The sequence below is a fragment of the Poeciliopsis prolifica genome, unplaced genomic scaffold (genome assembly GCF_027474105.1).
Source record: "Poeciliopsis prolifica strain line A6 unplaced genomic scaffold, Auburn_PproV2 SCAFFOLD049, whole genome shotgun sequence".
Lineage (NCBI taxonomy): Eukaryota > Metazoa > Chordata > Actinopteri > Cyprinodontiformes > Poeciliidae > Poeciliopsis > Poeciliopsis prolifica.
In genome coordinates this window covers 3,769,748-3,785,810 of record NW_026562424.1, presented here as the reverse complement: position 1 = coordinate 3,785,810, position 16,063 = coordinate 3,769,748, and the positions used below count along the sequence as shown (strand labels likewise).

Here is a 16,063-nt window from a genome sequence, read left to right as displayed (position 1 = left end):
TATGTCTTGCTGAAAGTTAGTTTTATCTTATTTCAGATGTACAGAGATATTTGTACAATTAACTCGAACAAAAACTCTCATTTTAAAAATGTAACAAACCCTTAAAAGCAGGTCGAAACTCTTTCAGAACCAAATTAACCCAAAACAAAATAGTTTTAATGTTTCTTTGTGCTCCAAAAAATATTTTTCTACATTAATTGAAATATTGTAAAAGTATATAAATAAAAACAATAATTGGGACCAGCAGGGGGGAAATCTTTATCATTTTTTAAATTATGGTGATAAAAACCAAAATGGCTTCACTCAGCAAAATTGATTACTTTTTTTTTTGTGTGTGAATTTAAACGCCCGCACCAGCAGAGGGCGCTAAAGAGTCGGAGTTGGCGTTTGCGTTGGCTCAGATCTGCAAACTTTGGAGTCAACATGAAAGGCAGAAATTATAGTAACTAATTTTCATTTTACATCAGCACAGAAGAGACCAAGTCAGGGGTGTCCAAAGTGTGGTCCAGGGGCCTTTTGTGGCCCTTGGACTGATTTTGTGCGGCCCCCTCAAACTGCAATTCAAAAGTGATACGAGATTTTAATAAGGGTTAAATAATTTCAAACATCATTTTCTAACATTCATTTTTTTATGACCAAGCTTTAAAAGAAAATGCTAAATTACATTTATCCAGAGACTATTTCTGAAAAAAACAATTAGCTTCTTTATTAAACTTTGCTTAATAGTTTTTAGAGAACATGACCTAAATACTTATTACTGAAAATAGTCATTCAGTCAAGACAAAAACAGTCCAAACTATAACACTTTCTTTAAATACAACAAATGTACAAAATCTACAATCATGTAATCGTAGAGAAAGAAAAACAGAAAAAGTAGCGAGTCGTAAACTTCTGCCCAAAAAATCTGAAATTTAGAAATTAATCTACTAGTTTTTTCAAATGTTGGAAATGCTTTGACTTTTGAAAGTTTTTTTCTAGAAAATTTCTGAATAATCACTGAACTTCTGTAGTTTTTGGCAGAAATTTACTCGGCCTTTTGCTTTATTATTTTTATTTTATTTACGTCGCAAAGCCCTCCAAACTTTTGGAACGACGATAAATAACCAATTTGAAAAACTGAAAAAAAAACAAACTATTTTATTGATTCTAGGTTGATTTTTTTATGGATGTGGTAAAAAGTTTGAACGAAGTGGAGAAATGACAGAAACCAGAGTTTATCGTCACACTATATTTATGTGAACAGAACACAGAACCTGAGAAAACAGCAAATTCCCAACATCCAAACAGAAAGGAAGCATTTTCAAATGGGAAGAGAACAAATCTATTCTGTATTTTTAATAACAAAAAAAACTACAAGTTAGTCAAAAGATCGATCAAGTCTCCATCACCATGTTCTCACACACACACACACACACACACACACACACACACACACAACACACACACACACACACACACACACACACACACACACGAATCTGTCAGACTTTTCACCCAGAAATGTGTAAAAAGTGGGGGAAAAAAACCAAACATCCTCTCCTGGAAGTGCATAAAACTCCACCGATGATGAAAAACCTGCCACAAATGAACATCAACAAAACTAGCTCCTTTTAGCTTATGCTGCAGGTAACTGATAGACGTACAAAATACACTTTACTACTTTTAAGAAGTACAAAAGGTATGAATGTAAAAAAACAAAAACAAAAAAGACAAAAAATTGCAACTCGAAGGTAGCAGTTCAATCTGTGCAAACGTGTCTACCGGAAATAAAACTAGTTGATCGACTTGTCAGCTTGGCAGAACGAAAACATGTCAAAGCAAACATTAGAGGCGACACATCTATACTACTAAAACTGGTTAGGTAGTCAACTAGGCCGTGAAACCTCAAAACTATCAACATAGTGTCAAAAACGCCCATCTGGAGCATTCTTGATACACCAACATCGAAAAACAACATCTTTAACTACTAACTCGTACATTTTTATACAAAAACAACAAACTACCTTAAAGCAGGAAGCTGAAGCTCTTGGGTATAAATGCTACTCGACTCCAACAAACGGAAATTTCCCTTCAGTCCAGTAGAATAAAACAAAAAAAGTGATTTCATTGTCTTCTCTTGAGTCAAGCAAAGATTACCAGCTGATTTGTCATGCACTAGCAACATCCAGTTACACATAAATATATTTGAATACCTAAAGAAAAAGCAAGAAAACTCATTTTAATAATAGGTGAGCGTTCTCAGAAGACCTACACTCCTGATATTTTGGACAAACATAAAAAAGGAGGAGGATCTAGGCAGGAAGTGAAGTCAGTAAAGTCAAAGCTCTGTTGTATGTATATTTTTTTTGGCCATAAATTTCTTTGGAAAATTAAACTGATTGACCCCAATTTAAATGTTTTCAGTTCCTGGAAGCAAATTGTAGCTTATAAAGTCTTTCCTTTGGGTTTCGACGCAGCTCAGAAGTGTTCATACCCCTGGTAAAATGTTGATTTTAAAGGAAATCCTGATCAATAACCAAAACTTTCCACTTTCAGTGTGACATATTCTGAACTGATCCGTTAAAGGGAAAAGATTCTGGGGGGAAAAGCAGCAATAACCCCTTGTTTTGATTTGATTTTCTAACTTCTTTCCAATGAATCTGGTAGCTAAAGTCAGAAAAGCCTCATTGTTTAAAGGTACCAGTCATAAGAAGGCTACAAATAAAATTCCTCAGCATTATTTTCCATAGCATTTCACCATGAGAAATGTATCCAGAAACAATTCAGCCAAACCAAGAATGAAACAAAACGTTAGGAAGGCAACAGCAGCACTGATTCTATAACAGACGATATATTCTATTATCCATACATCTAGACTAAGAAGAAGGGACTCAAGAGAGAATTCCCTAAAGAGATAAACATGGTGGTGGCATCATTATGCTGTGGGTTTGGTTTCCGTTTTTGCAAATGGTGGATAGATTTCTGAGAACTTTCCTGAATTTTTACGCAAAACCTTCAAGATTTCTGCTAGAAAATAAAAATTAGAAGTCCAAACATGCAGTTAAGCACAAAATTATTGTATTGAATTGTTATCTTAATTTTACTGGGATGTGGATGTAAGATGAATGTTTTTGAAGCTCAGCTGGAGGGAAATGAGACTCACAAACCGATTATTAAGAAGGATAATAATCGGTTCCCGGTGGACGGCATTCTCTGGCCAGATATCTTTTTAATACAAAACTCATTTCAGAGTTTTATCATGTTGAGAAATAGCGTTTTGGTTTAAGGTGAGACTTAAAATCCAAATATGTCAGGAAATATGAATAATTCGGGGTTTAAATGTACATCTACAAACACAAACCAATAAATTTGGATTAAAATTAGAGCTAAATTCAACTGAAAGTGCAATGGACTAAGACAAGAAGTCACAATAAAAGGTGGAAAGAATTGATTTGTCAGGGAAAATACCTACGATTTCACCAGGGGTGTTTACATGTCATTTATCTGCCCCTCCGCCAGAGTCATTCAGAAATCAGGTTATTTCATATCTAAAGAAGATCACACCTGTCCTGGTGCAGGCCAACATTTGCATCATCATTTTCACAGAAAAGAGCTGCAGCTGTGATCAGAAGGCGAGCGCCTCTCCCGATGCGTCTCCCAGCACGGCGGAGGCGGCGGCCGGATCCGGGGAGGCGCCGCGGTTCCCGGTGGCCGGCGTTCCCGGGCCGGAGCAGTTCCCGACGGGAGAGACTGTGAGGCTGCGGATCAGCAGGTCCATGGAGGGGAACAGGGGCTTCAGCAGGCTGACGGGGCAGAAGGCCGAGCCGCCGTGGGGCGTGAAGTTCACCTTGTTGGGGTCGGGGCAGGAGGAGACCGGGGCCTCCTTGTGGTGGTGTGGGATACTGCAGGAGAGATCAGGACAGGATTTGGATTGAGGTCATCATTGCTAACTAAACAACTGAACTAAAATACTAATTTTAGTTCACACCAGAGCGGGGTGGTAACTAGTTACATTTACTCAGTTACATTTACTTGAGTGACTTTATTATAAAGTATTTCTACTCTTACTCGGGTAAAATTTCTGTATTTTCTACCCACTGGATGAAAAACAAACAATTTGTAACCAAAAACACAGACACACACCTGCAGCTTCTGTTAAAATTTCATAAATTTATATTGAAATAAAACTGATTTGCAAAAAATCTCTTTTGCCTGTTATTTAAAGTTATTTATATGAATTATTGTAATTTTTGTCCTTAAAATACCTCAATTTCCACTTAACTTTATATTATTGTGTAATTTTTAAATATTACATGAGTGATCATTTGATTAGTTACTCAGTATTTGAGTAGACTTTTTATCAAATACTTTTTACTTCAGATACTTCGAAGTATCACTACTACTCTTACTTTTGAGTAAATTTGTGTATCATTTTATCAGTCAAACCAAGACTTTTAATCTGAATAACTGCCAAACAAACAACGTTAAAGATATTTATTTCTACAAACATTTTGTTAACAGGTGGTTTTATCAATTCATTTGTGATCTTGGTGTTGCCTGAAGCTGAGATTATCTGGACGTCCCTGCAGCAGCACAACGGTACCTGAACTCCTCCCAGACTCGGACCTTCTCGCAGCCCTCCGGAGGTTCTCGCTGGAAGCAGAAGCTTTTGTTGAGTCCTGGAGAGGAGGAGATTTGTGGCGGCTGGTGGAGCTCGGCCTCGTTTTGGGAGGACACTGGAGACAGCGGACACTTCTCTACTGTGCCTGAAACAAAAAGGGAAAAAAATGCAAATAACGTATTTGTTTGCTGCTTTATTAAAGGAAACATATTACTCTTCCTTCAACACATTAGGACGAGTTTACACAAAACAGTTCCATCATATTTTTTTGGTCAAAATCATTCTTAGATAACAAGAATTTAGTCTGATCAGTGAATGAGCTGTTTTAGGGCTCTGTCACTTTAAATCCAATCAATCTGCTTCTGGCCACATTTACATTTGAAAATGGCTGCAAACAGATTCGTAATTGTACAACCGTACATCTTTGAAAAGCAGAAGTGGAGCCTCCTGCACAAGTGGAGCCTCCTGCACAACCAACAAGAATACAGCAAGTAGTTTCTGGACGACAAGTCAACAACAAAACACTTGTCTTTTCCAGCAGTCATTGTACAACATGTACAGGGGTAAAACCAGATGACGAAATGTGACTAAATTGCATAACAAGTTAAAAGGCATCATTTTTTTCTTCCACAAACTGCATGACAAAAGTCTTCAGTTTGGTGGTTTTGACTCAATTTTCCCTTTTTTTGTTTGAAGATATTTCTAAATACAACTTATTTGTTGTTTTATTTATTTTAAAATGTTTTCCATTTCAAGTGTTAAATGTTCATAACAATTTAAAGTTCATTGATCTTTGGGAATATATTGATTTATTTTGCCACTATATAACTTGAAAATGTTCTCAAAACAACAATATTGTATCGCGATAACTTTTTGGTCAATTTATTGTCCAGTAAAATTTGTGACTCACAGGCTCAGTGAGCGTTGAATGAGAGTTGAGGTTTTTGAAATGGCTCGTTTTCCAGACACCAAAAAAAACATTAACTTATTTTGAAGCGTTTGGGTTGATTTTAGAAGCCAAATGCAAGTACAAAAACCTCCAAAATATGAATTTATTTTGCATAATAAACTTTATATACTCGCCTTGGTGAGGGTCCAGAGGCTCTAGAGTGTTAGACGGAGGTGAGGCGCAGGGGGAGGAGCAGTTGGAGGAGGAGGAGAGGGGTGTGGTGGTGCGGTCGCTCTGCGTACTGCTACTGCAGCTGTGCAGAGGCACCGGAGCGCGATGACCGTCTGGAACTTCAAGCAGCTGACGAGAAGGAGAACAAAATACATCAGGGATCACAGCGATTTTCTGAAGACAGAAGACGTGAGAGACACCTACCCTGTGCTGTGAGGGAGGAGACTGGCTGATGAACATGCCCTCCAGCTCCTGGTTGAGGCCCTCCACGCTGCAGCGCAGGCGGGGAACCAGAGTAGACAGAGGCGAGAGGGGGATGGGAACCGGCTGGGTCTGAGGACACAAACACCTTCCACTTCACTTTTAGTTCAAAACACTTGGAAGGCAGTTCAACAACCACACAAATTACCAGTTCAGGTATTTGATATAAATCCATCAGTCAAGTTTATTTGTAAAACATTTCAGCAACAAGGCAGTTCAAAGTGCGTTACACCATAAAAACACAAAAAAACTTTGTAAAATTTCATAACTTTATACAAAGTTATAAAACACAGCAAACAATTGTCAAGTCAATCACAATGAAATGTTTCAGTTTGTCTGCAGACCTGGCTCCGCCCCCTAGTCTTAGCTCCGCCCTCAAATCTCTTAGCCCCGCCCCTAGTCGCCTAGCTCCGCCCATTTTGGTGAAATCTTTTTTCAAACAGGTCTGAAAGTCTTTCACATAATCTAATCACTGCAGAAAACACTTTAGCAGTAAGTACAGTATTTTCTAGTCTCTAGTTCAAAGACCTTAGTACACTTGAAATAAAACAACAAAACTTACAAGTAACTTTTCAGCAAGAAATAGGAGCTTTTTCTAAGTAAATAAAATTGGGAAAAAAGCACTTATTCCACTGGCAGATTATTTTACTTATAACATGGTTTTGCTTTTTTATTAGTAAAATATTGTGCCAATTTAACTAGTACTTTTTCATAATTATTAAGCAATTACCTACCTAAAGTCTATATAACCTGTACATCATTAAAATGTGACTTGTGTGCAAGTTAGTTTTGTTTATAGTGTGCTAAAATATTTGCACTAGAAACACACAAACTGTTAATTGTGTTGCTTTGTGTATTTGGTTATGTAGAAAAATAACCTTTTTTGTCTTATTCACTTACATTATAATGCAACTTATCTATTTAATTTGTGGATTAATGTGGATTTTACTCAAAAACTCAAATTAGCATTCAACATTTTGATACTCGCAGATGAAAAATTGATACTTTGAGGAAAAAATAAATATTGTAGAATTGATAAAATTGCACAGCCCTAATAATTTATATTCTAGAAGAATCAACTAAACAGGAATTGTGAACAAAAAAAAGGGGGGGAGAAAAGGGAGTATTGTAGCATTTTAAGAAAATGTAAACATTTGAATATATGAGAGTATTTTAACTTCTACTCATATCTAGAATTTATAAAAATATTTACTACAAACTAAACTAACCCTGCTGCAACTTTCTGTCTGCAAATTTGGACCAGAACTGGATCATCAATGAACCCCTGTCTTTCTGCTGCAAGGAACTGAAAGGTAGCAGAGTTGTAAAGAAGAATGGGACAAAATTCCTTCACAACATTGTAAACGACTGAAGCATCCAGAACACCAGCTAATGTTGCTGGTCAAAAATATTCATTCTTTCATCTTTCAGAAAGGGAAAATGAAAGGTCTCACACTAAAATCTAATAAAGTCAAAAGTTCAGAAAAAGAAAAACTTAATGCATATACCCAATATCTGGTATTAAACTCTAGGAAATTGTTCAATTTTATCAGAAATTTTGCTTATAGCAACGATTAGCTTACTAGCTTTTCATGTAATTAAGCTAATTTCTTCAGTGCAAATAAAATTTCATGATTTACACTAAAAAAAATATAGATTAGAATAGAAGGAGTGAGAAGGGGTTGCAGAATGATTGTGATATTTTATGGATTTCTAAGCCACGCCCCTTTGGTTCCACAATCCCAGCTTCTCGTTATTGAGTGCTTGGTAACAGTATACTCAACAGATGTGAAAAAAAACTGAAAAACTGATTTGCAATGGGCGCTGCTGCACATATATATTGCAAAACTTTGAAAGGGAGTAGGAATGACAAATTTTAAAAACCCAGAAAACTGGGTTTGAGAAAGTTGTTGTGCTCCAGTTACACTTCCCTTAAATAAAACCTGTTGCTTAATTTTTGTAACGGATTAACTGACTCGGCTAGAAAAACTTCAGTAAACAAGCAGCCAACTCTACTGAGGATATTTGCAGGAGATGCTAGGCTAATGTTAGCTCGTTTCCTCTCGGATTTGATACGACTTGTTGATAATTCAGCTCATTTCGATGTTTCTTTGTGGGTTTTAAACCATCGTAAGCAGACAGAATTTAAAGAAACAACACTTGTTGCATCAGAAACTAAACGCTATGCTTTAATTTACTAATTGTTGTTATGAAAGTCTGTTATGAATGCCTGCCTTTGTTGCTCTAAAACAGACAGTAAAAACTACAAATTGAAGTTATTTTAAAACAATTGTGGCCACAAGCCTCAAAAACCAAATCAAGCAACTACCAAATACAACAAAATGACCAGCTGTGCTCAAAAGCAGAACTATGCCTTTCTTCCTAAGAAGAAGCACATGTGATGAAGTGATCTTCCTGTTGCTTCAGTATTTTAATTCAGTCACTTCCTGTAAATAGTTGCACACTTGACGTATAAATTCAGAAACTGGACACAGGCAGTCGTAGTAGAAGACTATGAAGTCCCAATGGGACCCTGTGTTTGTTTGATGATGGTGGTAAAGTACCTGAGTTGCTCCTAGGCTACAGCTCCCATGAGGATAACAGCACTGACGATCTTTGTCATTCACCCCAGAGGCTGCAGGCTTGCTGCCCTGCTGCAGTTGTTGTTTCAGTTTGGCAATCTGCAAAATAACACAGGTTACAGCCAATCACATTTGTGCATACGTCGGCATTAATAGCTTTAGTCATGCATGTTAAAAAAAAAAAAATACTAATTTGCAGATAACAGCTGAGATATGCTGTAACCAGATTTTCATGAGCACGTAGGTGAGAAAACAGGAAGTTTCCGAGCAGCAAATGAGATCACTGCTCAGAAAAGTTTGTTTTTTAATGAGCTTGGCCACTTGAATCCAGAGTTATGAACCTGCTGAGGACGAAAAGCTGAAACTGACCTCTCGGAGATGCTCAGCGCTGCCCCACGATGCCGAGCGTCTGTGGCTGCCGCTAGCTCGGCTGCTCCTGGACTTCTCCACCCATGACTCTGGAGTCTACAGATAAAAACAACAACAAAAAAAAGTTCTTAATGTGAATTTTTAACTCAGATTATCACATCATATGAGTCTGGTCAAAAAACACAGACAAGAATAAACCTCATGTTACATCAAAACCTCTGGCCTGAATCAGACAGATAAGGTGGTTTTATCGCCTTCTTGACTTGATATTTTAAACAGTTAACACCCACAGATAAGCTCTTCTCACTTCTAGAAGAGCAAAAGAGCAGGAGAAACTGAAAAATAGAGCGAGTGGAGGATGTGGGCAACCAAAGAGGGCCTGCACACACGGCGCAGAGAGGATGGGTGCAGCCAGAACAGCCTCATCAGCTGACTTCAGTCACAGTTCTCATGGTTGTGGTTCACACCATGTAATAGCTGTGCAAGCACCGGACACTCCTTCCTCCTCTCTCGCTCGCTCTCCCTTCCCTTCTTCTGCTCACCGTCTCACTTCTAGCTTTACAGAAAACTGCAGGGTAATAAACAGACACCATGACTCAAGCCTATCTGTACATTTAAGCTAAATTAACTGTAAATCCATGCAGAGCTTTAACAAAGTTGTCATAAACTCGTTCCTCCGACTCGCTTTTAAGCTCCTACAATAATAAATGCTGCAGAAGTTGTTGAGGCAAATGATAATATTGTTATTCTGAAACCATTTTCAACTAAAAACAGATACATGTTGATGCAAGTATAACCTCTCAAATATACATTTCTAAAGAACATTCAATGCTGGAACTGGAAAATATTTCAAATGTACAAAATGAACGAAGAAAACAACAATAGTTAAAATGAATTATTAAGTCTCAATAACCAAAATTGCATTGAAAAAAAATATTTAAAATGATAAAAATTCAGGCATAAGTGGAAGGAAGTGCAAACTAAGTAGTTCTTACTGAGTGTCAAATGTTGCAATAAATCAATTAATCACAATACAAATTTTGTTTACACAGACTATATTTGTTGTTTATTTTTGATATTTAAAATGTCTTCCATTTAAATGTTCTCTGGATTTTAAAGTTTACTGATCTTTGAGAATGTCAATTTGCAATTAATATTGCTATTATATTAATTGAAAAGTATCTCAAAAACAACAATATTATCGTTTATCGCAATAGCTTCTCGATTTATCGCGACAGGCCGAGTTTCAAAATGGAGGCTTTTTGTTAGCTTCTCGTTAACAAATGGAAATTATTGCAGTGATGTTAATTTACTATCAATTTATTGCTGATTAACTCCATTTAGAGCACACCTGGGTTGATTTGTCCTTGCAGGACGGACCGCAGTGAACTTCGGGTTCTTTCGGCCAGTGTCCCTGCAGGTACGGTCCGATGATGGCGTCCAGCGACATCGTCCGTCTCATGCCAGAGCTCAGCTGGTGCAGTCTGGGCTTTCCAGCTACAAACGTTGCAGAAAAACATTATGTGTATTTTAAAAAGGCAAGCAGGTTAGACATTATGCATCAGAAATTCATGTTTTTGTTTAACCATCCGGTTTTGTGAGGGAATCTGATTATTTTGGAATAAATCTGGACAATGAAAATGATCATTTTATTCTTCAAAAAAGATAAATATTTAAGTTCTTTCTATGAAAATCTGCATTTTAATTTCCTCATCAAAACGACAGGTGTTCTTAAAGGACATAAAAACTTTTTGCAGAAACGTCGCCAATATTTTATCAATTATTTTGTAGAGATATGAATGTTGCTCATGATTTTATAGCACTGCCCCTCCCCAACTTGTTGCTGCGAAAGCAACTGAACTGCACTGCCCAGACGATAAAACTAGACAGTCAGGGTGTGAAAACTGAACGAACCCCACCCATTTAGGTTACACAGGCTGACTAATAACCCCTGGAAATGTCAGTTTGTAACATTCATAATGTTACACTATAAAAAAAAACATCAGCCATCATTTTAAATTCATGCATACAAAAGAACAAATCAATGTTTAAGACTGTTATAACTAACATGCTATGTACAATTATTGCTTTCCTGGTTCAAATAAAAAAAATAAAAGCAGTTTAAAAAAAAACTTTTGGTGTAATAGTAGTCATATCTAAAAAAATTAACTTTTTTAAAACCACCTGATGAAAACATTCAATCAGGCAGGAAAAGGGTTTGTGAAACTGCAGTAACCTTTAAGCTGCTTCTGCCTTCTGGAAGGAGAATGAAAACAAATTAAGAATTTATTTTGCAAATAGAAAAATCACATCCAGATTCTCAGTACATGTTACTCACTTCCTATTTGTTTTACCTAATATTTAATGCAACATTAAGAGCCTAAAATAAATGAATGCATTTTATAACTAAGTGTTTTGTAAGAAGCCCATTAGTGTTTGATTATTGATATAATCTTATTTCTTCCTATGTGGTGTTTCATTAACAATGATGTGCAATAAACAACTTCAGCCAATAATAAAGTTAAAAAAAACATTTAGACCTACTTTTTTTATAAATTAGGTGCATTTCCACAAAATAATGATACTAAAGGTACCAGCAATATTTTGTAGATCAATATTTTTCCACTAATATCAACTTTTCTTCACTTTAAAGCGTAAAAATAGATTTAAAATAAAAAGTACAACATATATCCTCCAGCAGACATTCGTTCAAATTACAAGTCAAAACATTTGCAGCTCTTGTTTCATTCAGAAAAGCAAAAATGGCTCAGATTGCAGCTGAATAAGTCCAAATATGTTGCGTTTAAAGCATTAATTGATTGGAGTCATTTTCCTGTTGGGGGGGATAAATAAAAATCCTCCTGGTCTGATGTTTCTGTTTCTAAGCCGGACAGGTGTCGTGTTGAGTCCATACCTGACTTCCCATCCCTGCGGTTCGGTCTCGGTTTGCTGGCCAGCCTGAAGGGAACCGTCGCCTTGAGGGGCTGCGGACCCAGAGAGCCGGGCCGGGGATGTCCCGCTCCACTTCGGCCGGACATGTCTGCTGGAACCAGCTTGGGCTGACCGCCTCAGAACCGGCGGCCCGGGTTCGGATGAGCGGCTCGGGCTGCTGCTCGTGGCTCGGCTGAAGTTGCCCCCGCGGCGGCTCTTCCTCCCGGAGTGATGATGATGATGATGACTCGAAACCGTTACAAAGTTCTGGCCCGGACGGCACACATCGCGCTTCCACGGCGAATTACAGGACTTCACGTCACTCAGCTCGACATACAGGCGTTTTATTGTGCGAGCGCCGTCGCCAGCGATACTTTTCTCTGCTGTTGACTCGGTCGTTTTCGAGTTAGCAGCCTAGCAAGGCGAAGTTTCTTTGTGAGGATGTTGAGACGTTTCACTCCTCGGTCGAACGAGGAAGCGGCTCCGGCTTCAAAAAAGTCTCTCTAACGTCAACTCCTGCGTCTTCCGGGCTCATTTGGAGGCCTGTTTCATTATGTGCTTTTCGTGCTTTGGACGGCCTTGGAAGTTGCGAAAGTTAGACGCGGTTCTCTTCCCCCTCCAGGGTTCTGGCTTTAATGGCAAACTCAAAACACTTCCACCGCAACCACGCTGGAGTGGATTTAATTATGCCGAGTTTAGACGCAGCTCTGACTTCTGATTGGCTGGCGGGGACTCGCTCTTGAACCCTATTGGTCAATGGCCACGTCAATCCGTCACATCTCGCACAATAAAATTTTCAGGCCCCGCCCCCATTCATACGTCGCATTAACAGATTTACTACGTTTAAAATCCCTCAAAATATTAAATTTCATGCTGTTGGGCTGGAAATTCTCATTTTTATTGATACCCACTTCTTTACAGATGAGCAGACTGCTTTCAAAAAGGGAATAATTATGACAGTAAATCACTTCTGGCAAGTATTTATAGCTACTATCCAAACTTCTCTGTGAAATCAAACATTGCAGGCCATCTCATTAAATCACACATAGAGCTATAAAATTTCTACTTGTCAACATATTCCTTTCATTAAAGGAAAAACATAAAATTGAGAGAATTGTTATGGTATTTAATTACTAACAATAGTTAGCTCCAGACCAATCAGCAGATCCCAGAGTGAGACCCTCATATTTGAAAATTGTTGATTTGTTTTGCCTGAAAATGTTTGCAGCAACCCTGATTTGTTCGGGTGAATCTTCTGTCACAACGACGGGTGGAAATTTCTTGCAAAGTGAAATCATTGTCACACTCAATTTCCATTTCATTTTATACATCTTCTTATTGCTTTCATTCATTTAAAATGAATTTTATTGTTAATTCATTGCATAGAACAAAAGGCAGGGAAGTGAGAAACATAATAAAACAGAAATATATGAAAACCAACAATCGATAAACAAATGTACAATACGTAGGTGAAATGCAGAAAGCTATCTTTTAACAGCTTAATGCAGAAACCTGTACAGTAGTCGGGTTGTTGTGCATTTCAGGTTAACTTTCAAAAAGTTCTCAAAGAGGATGTGAGCAGTCTTTCACGGTTCGGTGCTCTGTACTTTCTAAACTATATTCTGCAGGGCCATCAAGGTTCAGTTGTTCATCGACTACAACAAATTCTGGTCTCTTAGGAAACAGGGGGCACAGCTGGATTTTTAAAAAGTCTATAATTAAAAGCAAAATGAGAGAAAAAAAAGAATCAAAATGAAAACATGAACTTGCAGGATTACTTGAGTACATTTTAGAAAACTTTTACTCAAGTACAAGTAAAACGTGACCATCTAAAAGAGTGAAAAGTATTTGGAAACAAATCTACTTAAGTAAATTATTAATCATTAATGTTTAAAAATTACACAATGAGACGGATCAAAATATAAAGTTAGGTGGAAATATTGGTATTTTAAAATACCAAATTTTTTCTTCTTTGAATTCTCATCTTAAGGAAGAAAATGACAAAAATTAATAAAAGTAACAAAAAATACCAAAATCAGGCAAAAGAAAACGTTCCCAAATCATTTTCTTAATAAATAACTGATGAAACTCTAAGAAAAACCGTGTCTCGTCTGTCTGGTGAATTTGTTCGTTTTTTATTCGGTGGGTAGAGAATCCAGAAACTTTACTCAAGTAAGCGTAGCAATTACTCCAAGTTACAGCGTAGTAGAAATACCCCTAAAAGTTCATTTTTCCAAAAAGGTTAAGTAAATGTAATCCAAGTTAACATACAATCAAAATATGTCGCCATCTTCTTCATTTGATCCTTTTTTCAACCAATAACTGCCAGCTGTGTGTGTGTGTGTGTGTGTGTGTGTGTGCATGTGTGTGTGCGTGTGCGTGCGTGTGTGTGTGCATGTGTGTGGGTGTGTGTGTGTGTGTGTGTGCGTGTGCATGTCCGTGTGTGTGTGCATGTGTGCGTGTGTGTGCATGTGTGTGTGCATGTGTGTGTGTGTGTGTGCATGCGTGTGTGTGTGCATGTGTGTGTGCGTGTGTGCGTGCGTGCATGTGGGCGTGTGTGTGCATGTGTGTGGGGGTGAGTGTGTGTGTGTGTGTGTGCGTGTTAGCAGGACAGCATGCTTTGTGTGAGATAAATGTCCTGCCTCTGTGTGAAAGGGAGTGCCATCGGTGGAGACAGGGGAAGAGGGCAATAGATAACGTGACACCGCTTTCTCACGCTGACCCCGGACCAGCGCCAAACCTCAACGCGTCCCCTCATCAAAACCGCGGAGATCCAAAACTGTGCCCTCCTCGAATGGATTGATGCCCCCAATGCAGAGATAATGGGTTTCCATATGGTTTCGGCTGCTTGTTAGGGTATCATAATAAACAAACACTAGCAAAAAATTGAGAAAACATTTTTGTTTACTGAAATAAATAAAAACGGTAATTCATGAGGTAAAATTAAAACTAACTGGAACTGCATTGTGCGTTTATTTAAAACATACTCATTTTATAGCTATAATACTCTTCGTTTTCATGTTTTCCACCACCCAAGCTGTTTACGTCATCTGTCTGCAATTTACGGCACTCCATGCCCTCCTGGAGGCACTTTAGTTCGTACGCTTTAACGGCCAAAGCTGGGATAAAACGCCACAGTCAGTTGGTTGTTCAATAATAACTGAATACAGTTTTAGAAAATTACACCTTCTGTTGAGTATTCATTACCCAATTATAAATATCTCTCAAGGTTGTTTAATTCTGCCCCTAAAAATAAAAAAAACTATAAAAAATATAACTATAACTAACAATATTTAACTAATCATTATAAAAACTAGCAAGCGCACTCTAAAAGTTAAAACTAACTCAGTCAGTCACAACGAAATAAACAAAATTAAACTATAATGAAGAAACGACCCAAGAATTGTTGTCGCACGTGCAAAGAAACGGAGACAAAGCCTGATAACTAAACTCAAACTCTTCACAAAACCCACTGGCATCCATTCATTTACAGCCAGGGAGCTAATTGGACAGTACGTCAATCAGGAATGCACGTCCCACATAAAGCATTTCCAACATTTACCAAAGGACCTTCAGCTAATGTTTGCTTAGCTCTGTCTATTTGTCCGAGGTAATGGAGAAATGAGCCTGACCTATGACCTCACGTGAGCTATTTCAAACCTATCTGAAGGGAGACAAGACAAAGTTAGCTTTGCAAAGAAAACTGTGGAAAAACAGTGGAGGAGGGGGGGAAGACGGTGGCTTGGTGGGTTTCTTAGTATTACAGTAAATGACACTGCAGTCAGCTGATTCTGTGGTGTGGCTTTTTTCTGGAGTTAAATCAACAAACTAACTTTGTCAGTGTTGTGGAAAAGAAGTTGAATCTCAAAGCAGTAATATGAAAATTAACACCAAAGTCTTCTGTGCAACAAATAATCTTCATAACAAGGAAGATTTCAGTCAAAATTAAAATGTTAAAACTTTTAACAGTCATTCTGGGGGTCAGAACATCTCAGGTACACTGCAAAAACACAAATCTGACCAGGCATTTTTGGTCCAGTGAGGCTGAATTAAATTGATTCTGCAAAGAAACGTGGACCAGAATTTCTTCATTGTGACACAAAAGAGCAATTTTCAGTCGCCATAACTGAAATCCAACATCTATTCAACTGAAAAACACAAAAACTTACAAAGTAATGTCCAATGACGAGTGTAATTCTC

At 37.8% G+C, this 16,063-nt stretch overlaps 1 protein-coding gene across 1 annotated transcript; it reads right to left on the bottom strand.

Moving 5' to 3' along the window:
• Positions 1-2,199: 2,199 nt before the first annotated feature.
• Positions 2,200-12,523, bottom strand: LOC129377857 (glucocorticoid-induced transcript 1 protein-like). Its single transcript, XM_055058067.1, has 8 exons — positions 11,847-12,523; positions 10,284-10,429; positions 8,933-9,028; positions 8,546-8,662; positions 5,925-6,053; positions 5,684-5,849; positions 4,583-4,745; positions 2,200-3,881 (listed from the first exon to the last, which is right to left on the bottom strand). Exons 1-8 carry the CDS (start codon positions 11,968-11,970, stop codon positions 3,605-3,607), a joined length of 1,218 nt encoding a protein of 405 aa, XP_054914042.1. The 5' UTR covers positions 11,971-12,523; the 3' UTR covers positions 2,200-3,604.
• Positions 12,524-16,063: the final 3,540 nt, after the last annotated feature.

Bases quoted from the DNA above. Each gene is read 5' to 3' on its own strand.
- LOC129377857 (XM_055058067.1), bottom strand. From the start codon at position 11,970: ATGTCCGGCCGAAGTGGAGCGGGACATCCCCGGCCCGGCTCTCTGGGT. The intron at 10,430-11,846 runs GTATGGACTCAA...CAACGTTTGTAG, and splicing joins CCGCAGGGATGGGAAGTCAG to CTGGAAAGCCCAGACTGCAC. The intron at 3,882-4,582 runs GTACCGTTGTGC...TCTCTCCTGCAG, and splicing joins CGAGTCTGGGAGGAGTTCAG to TATCCCACACCACCACAAGG.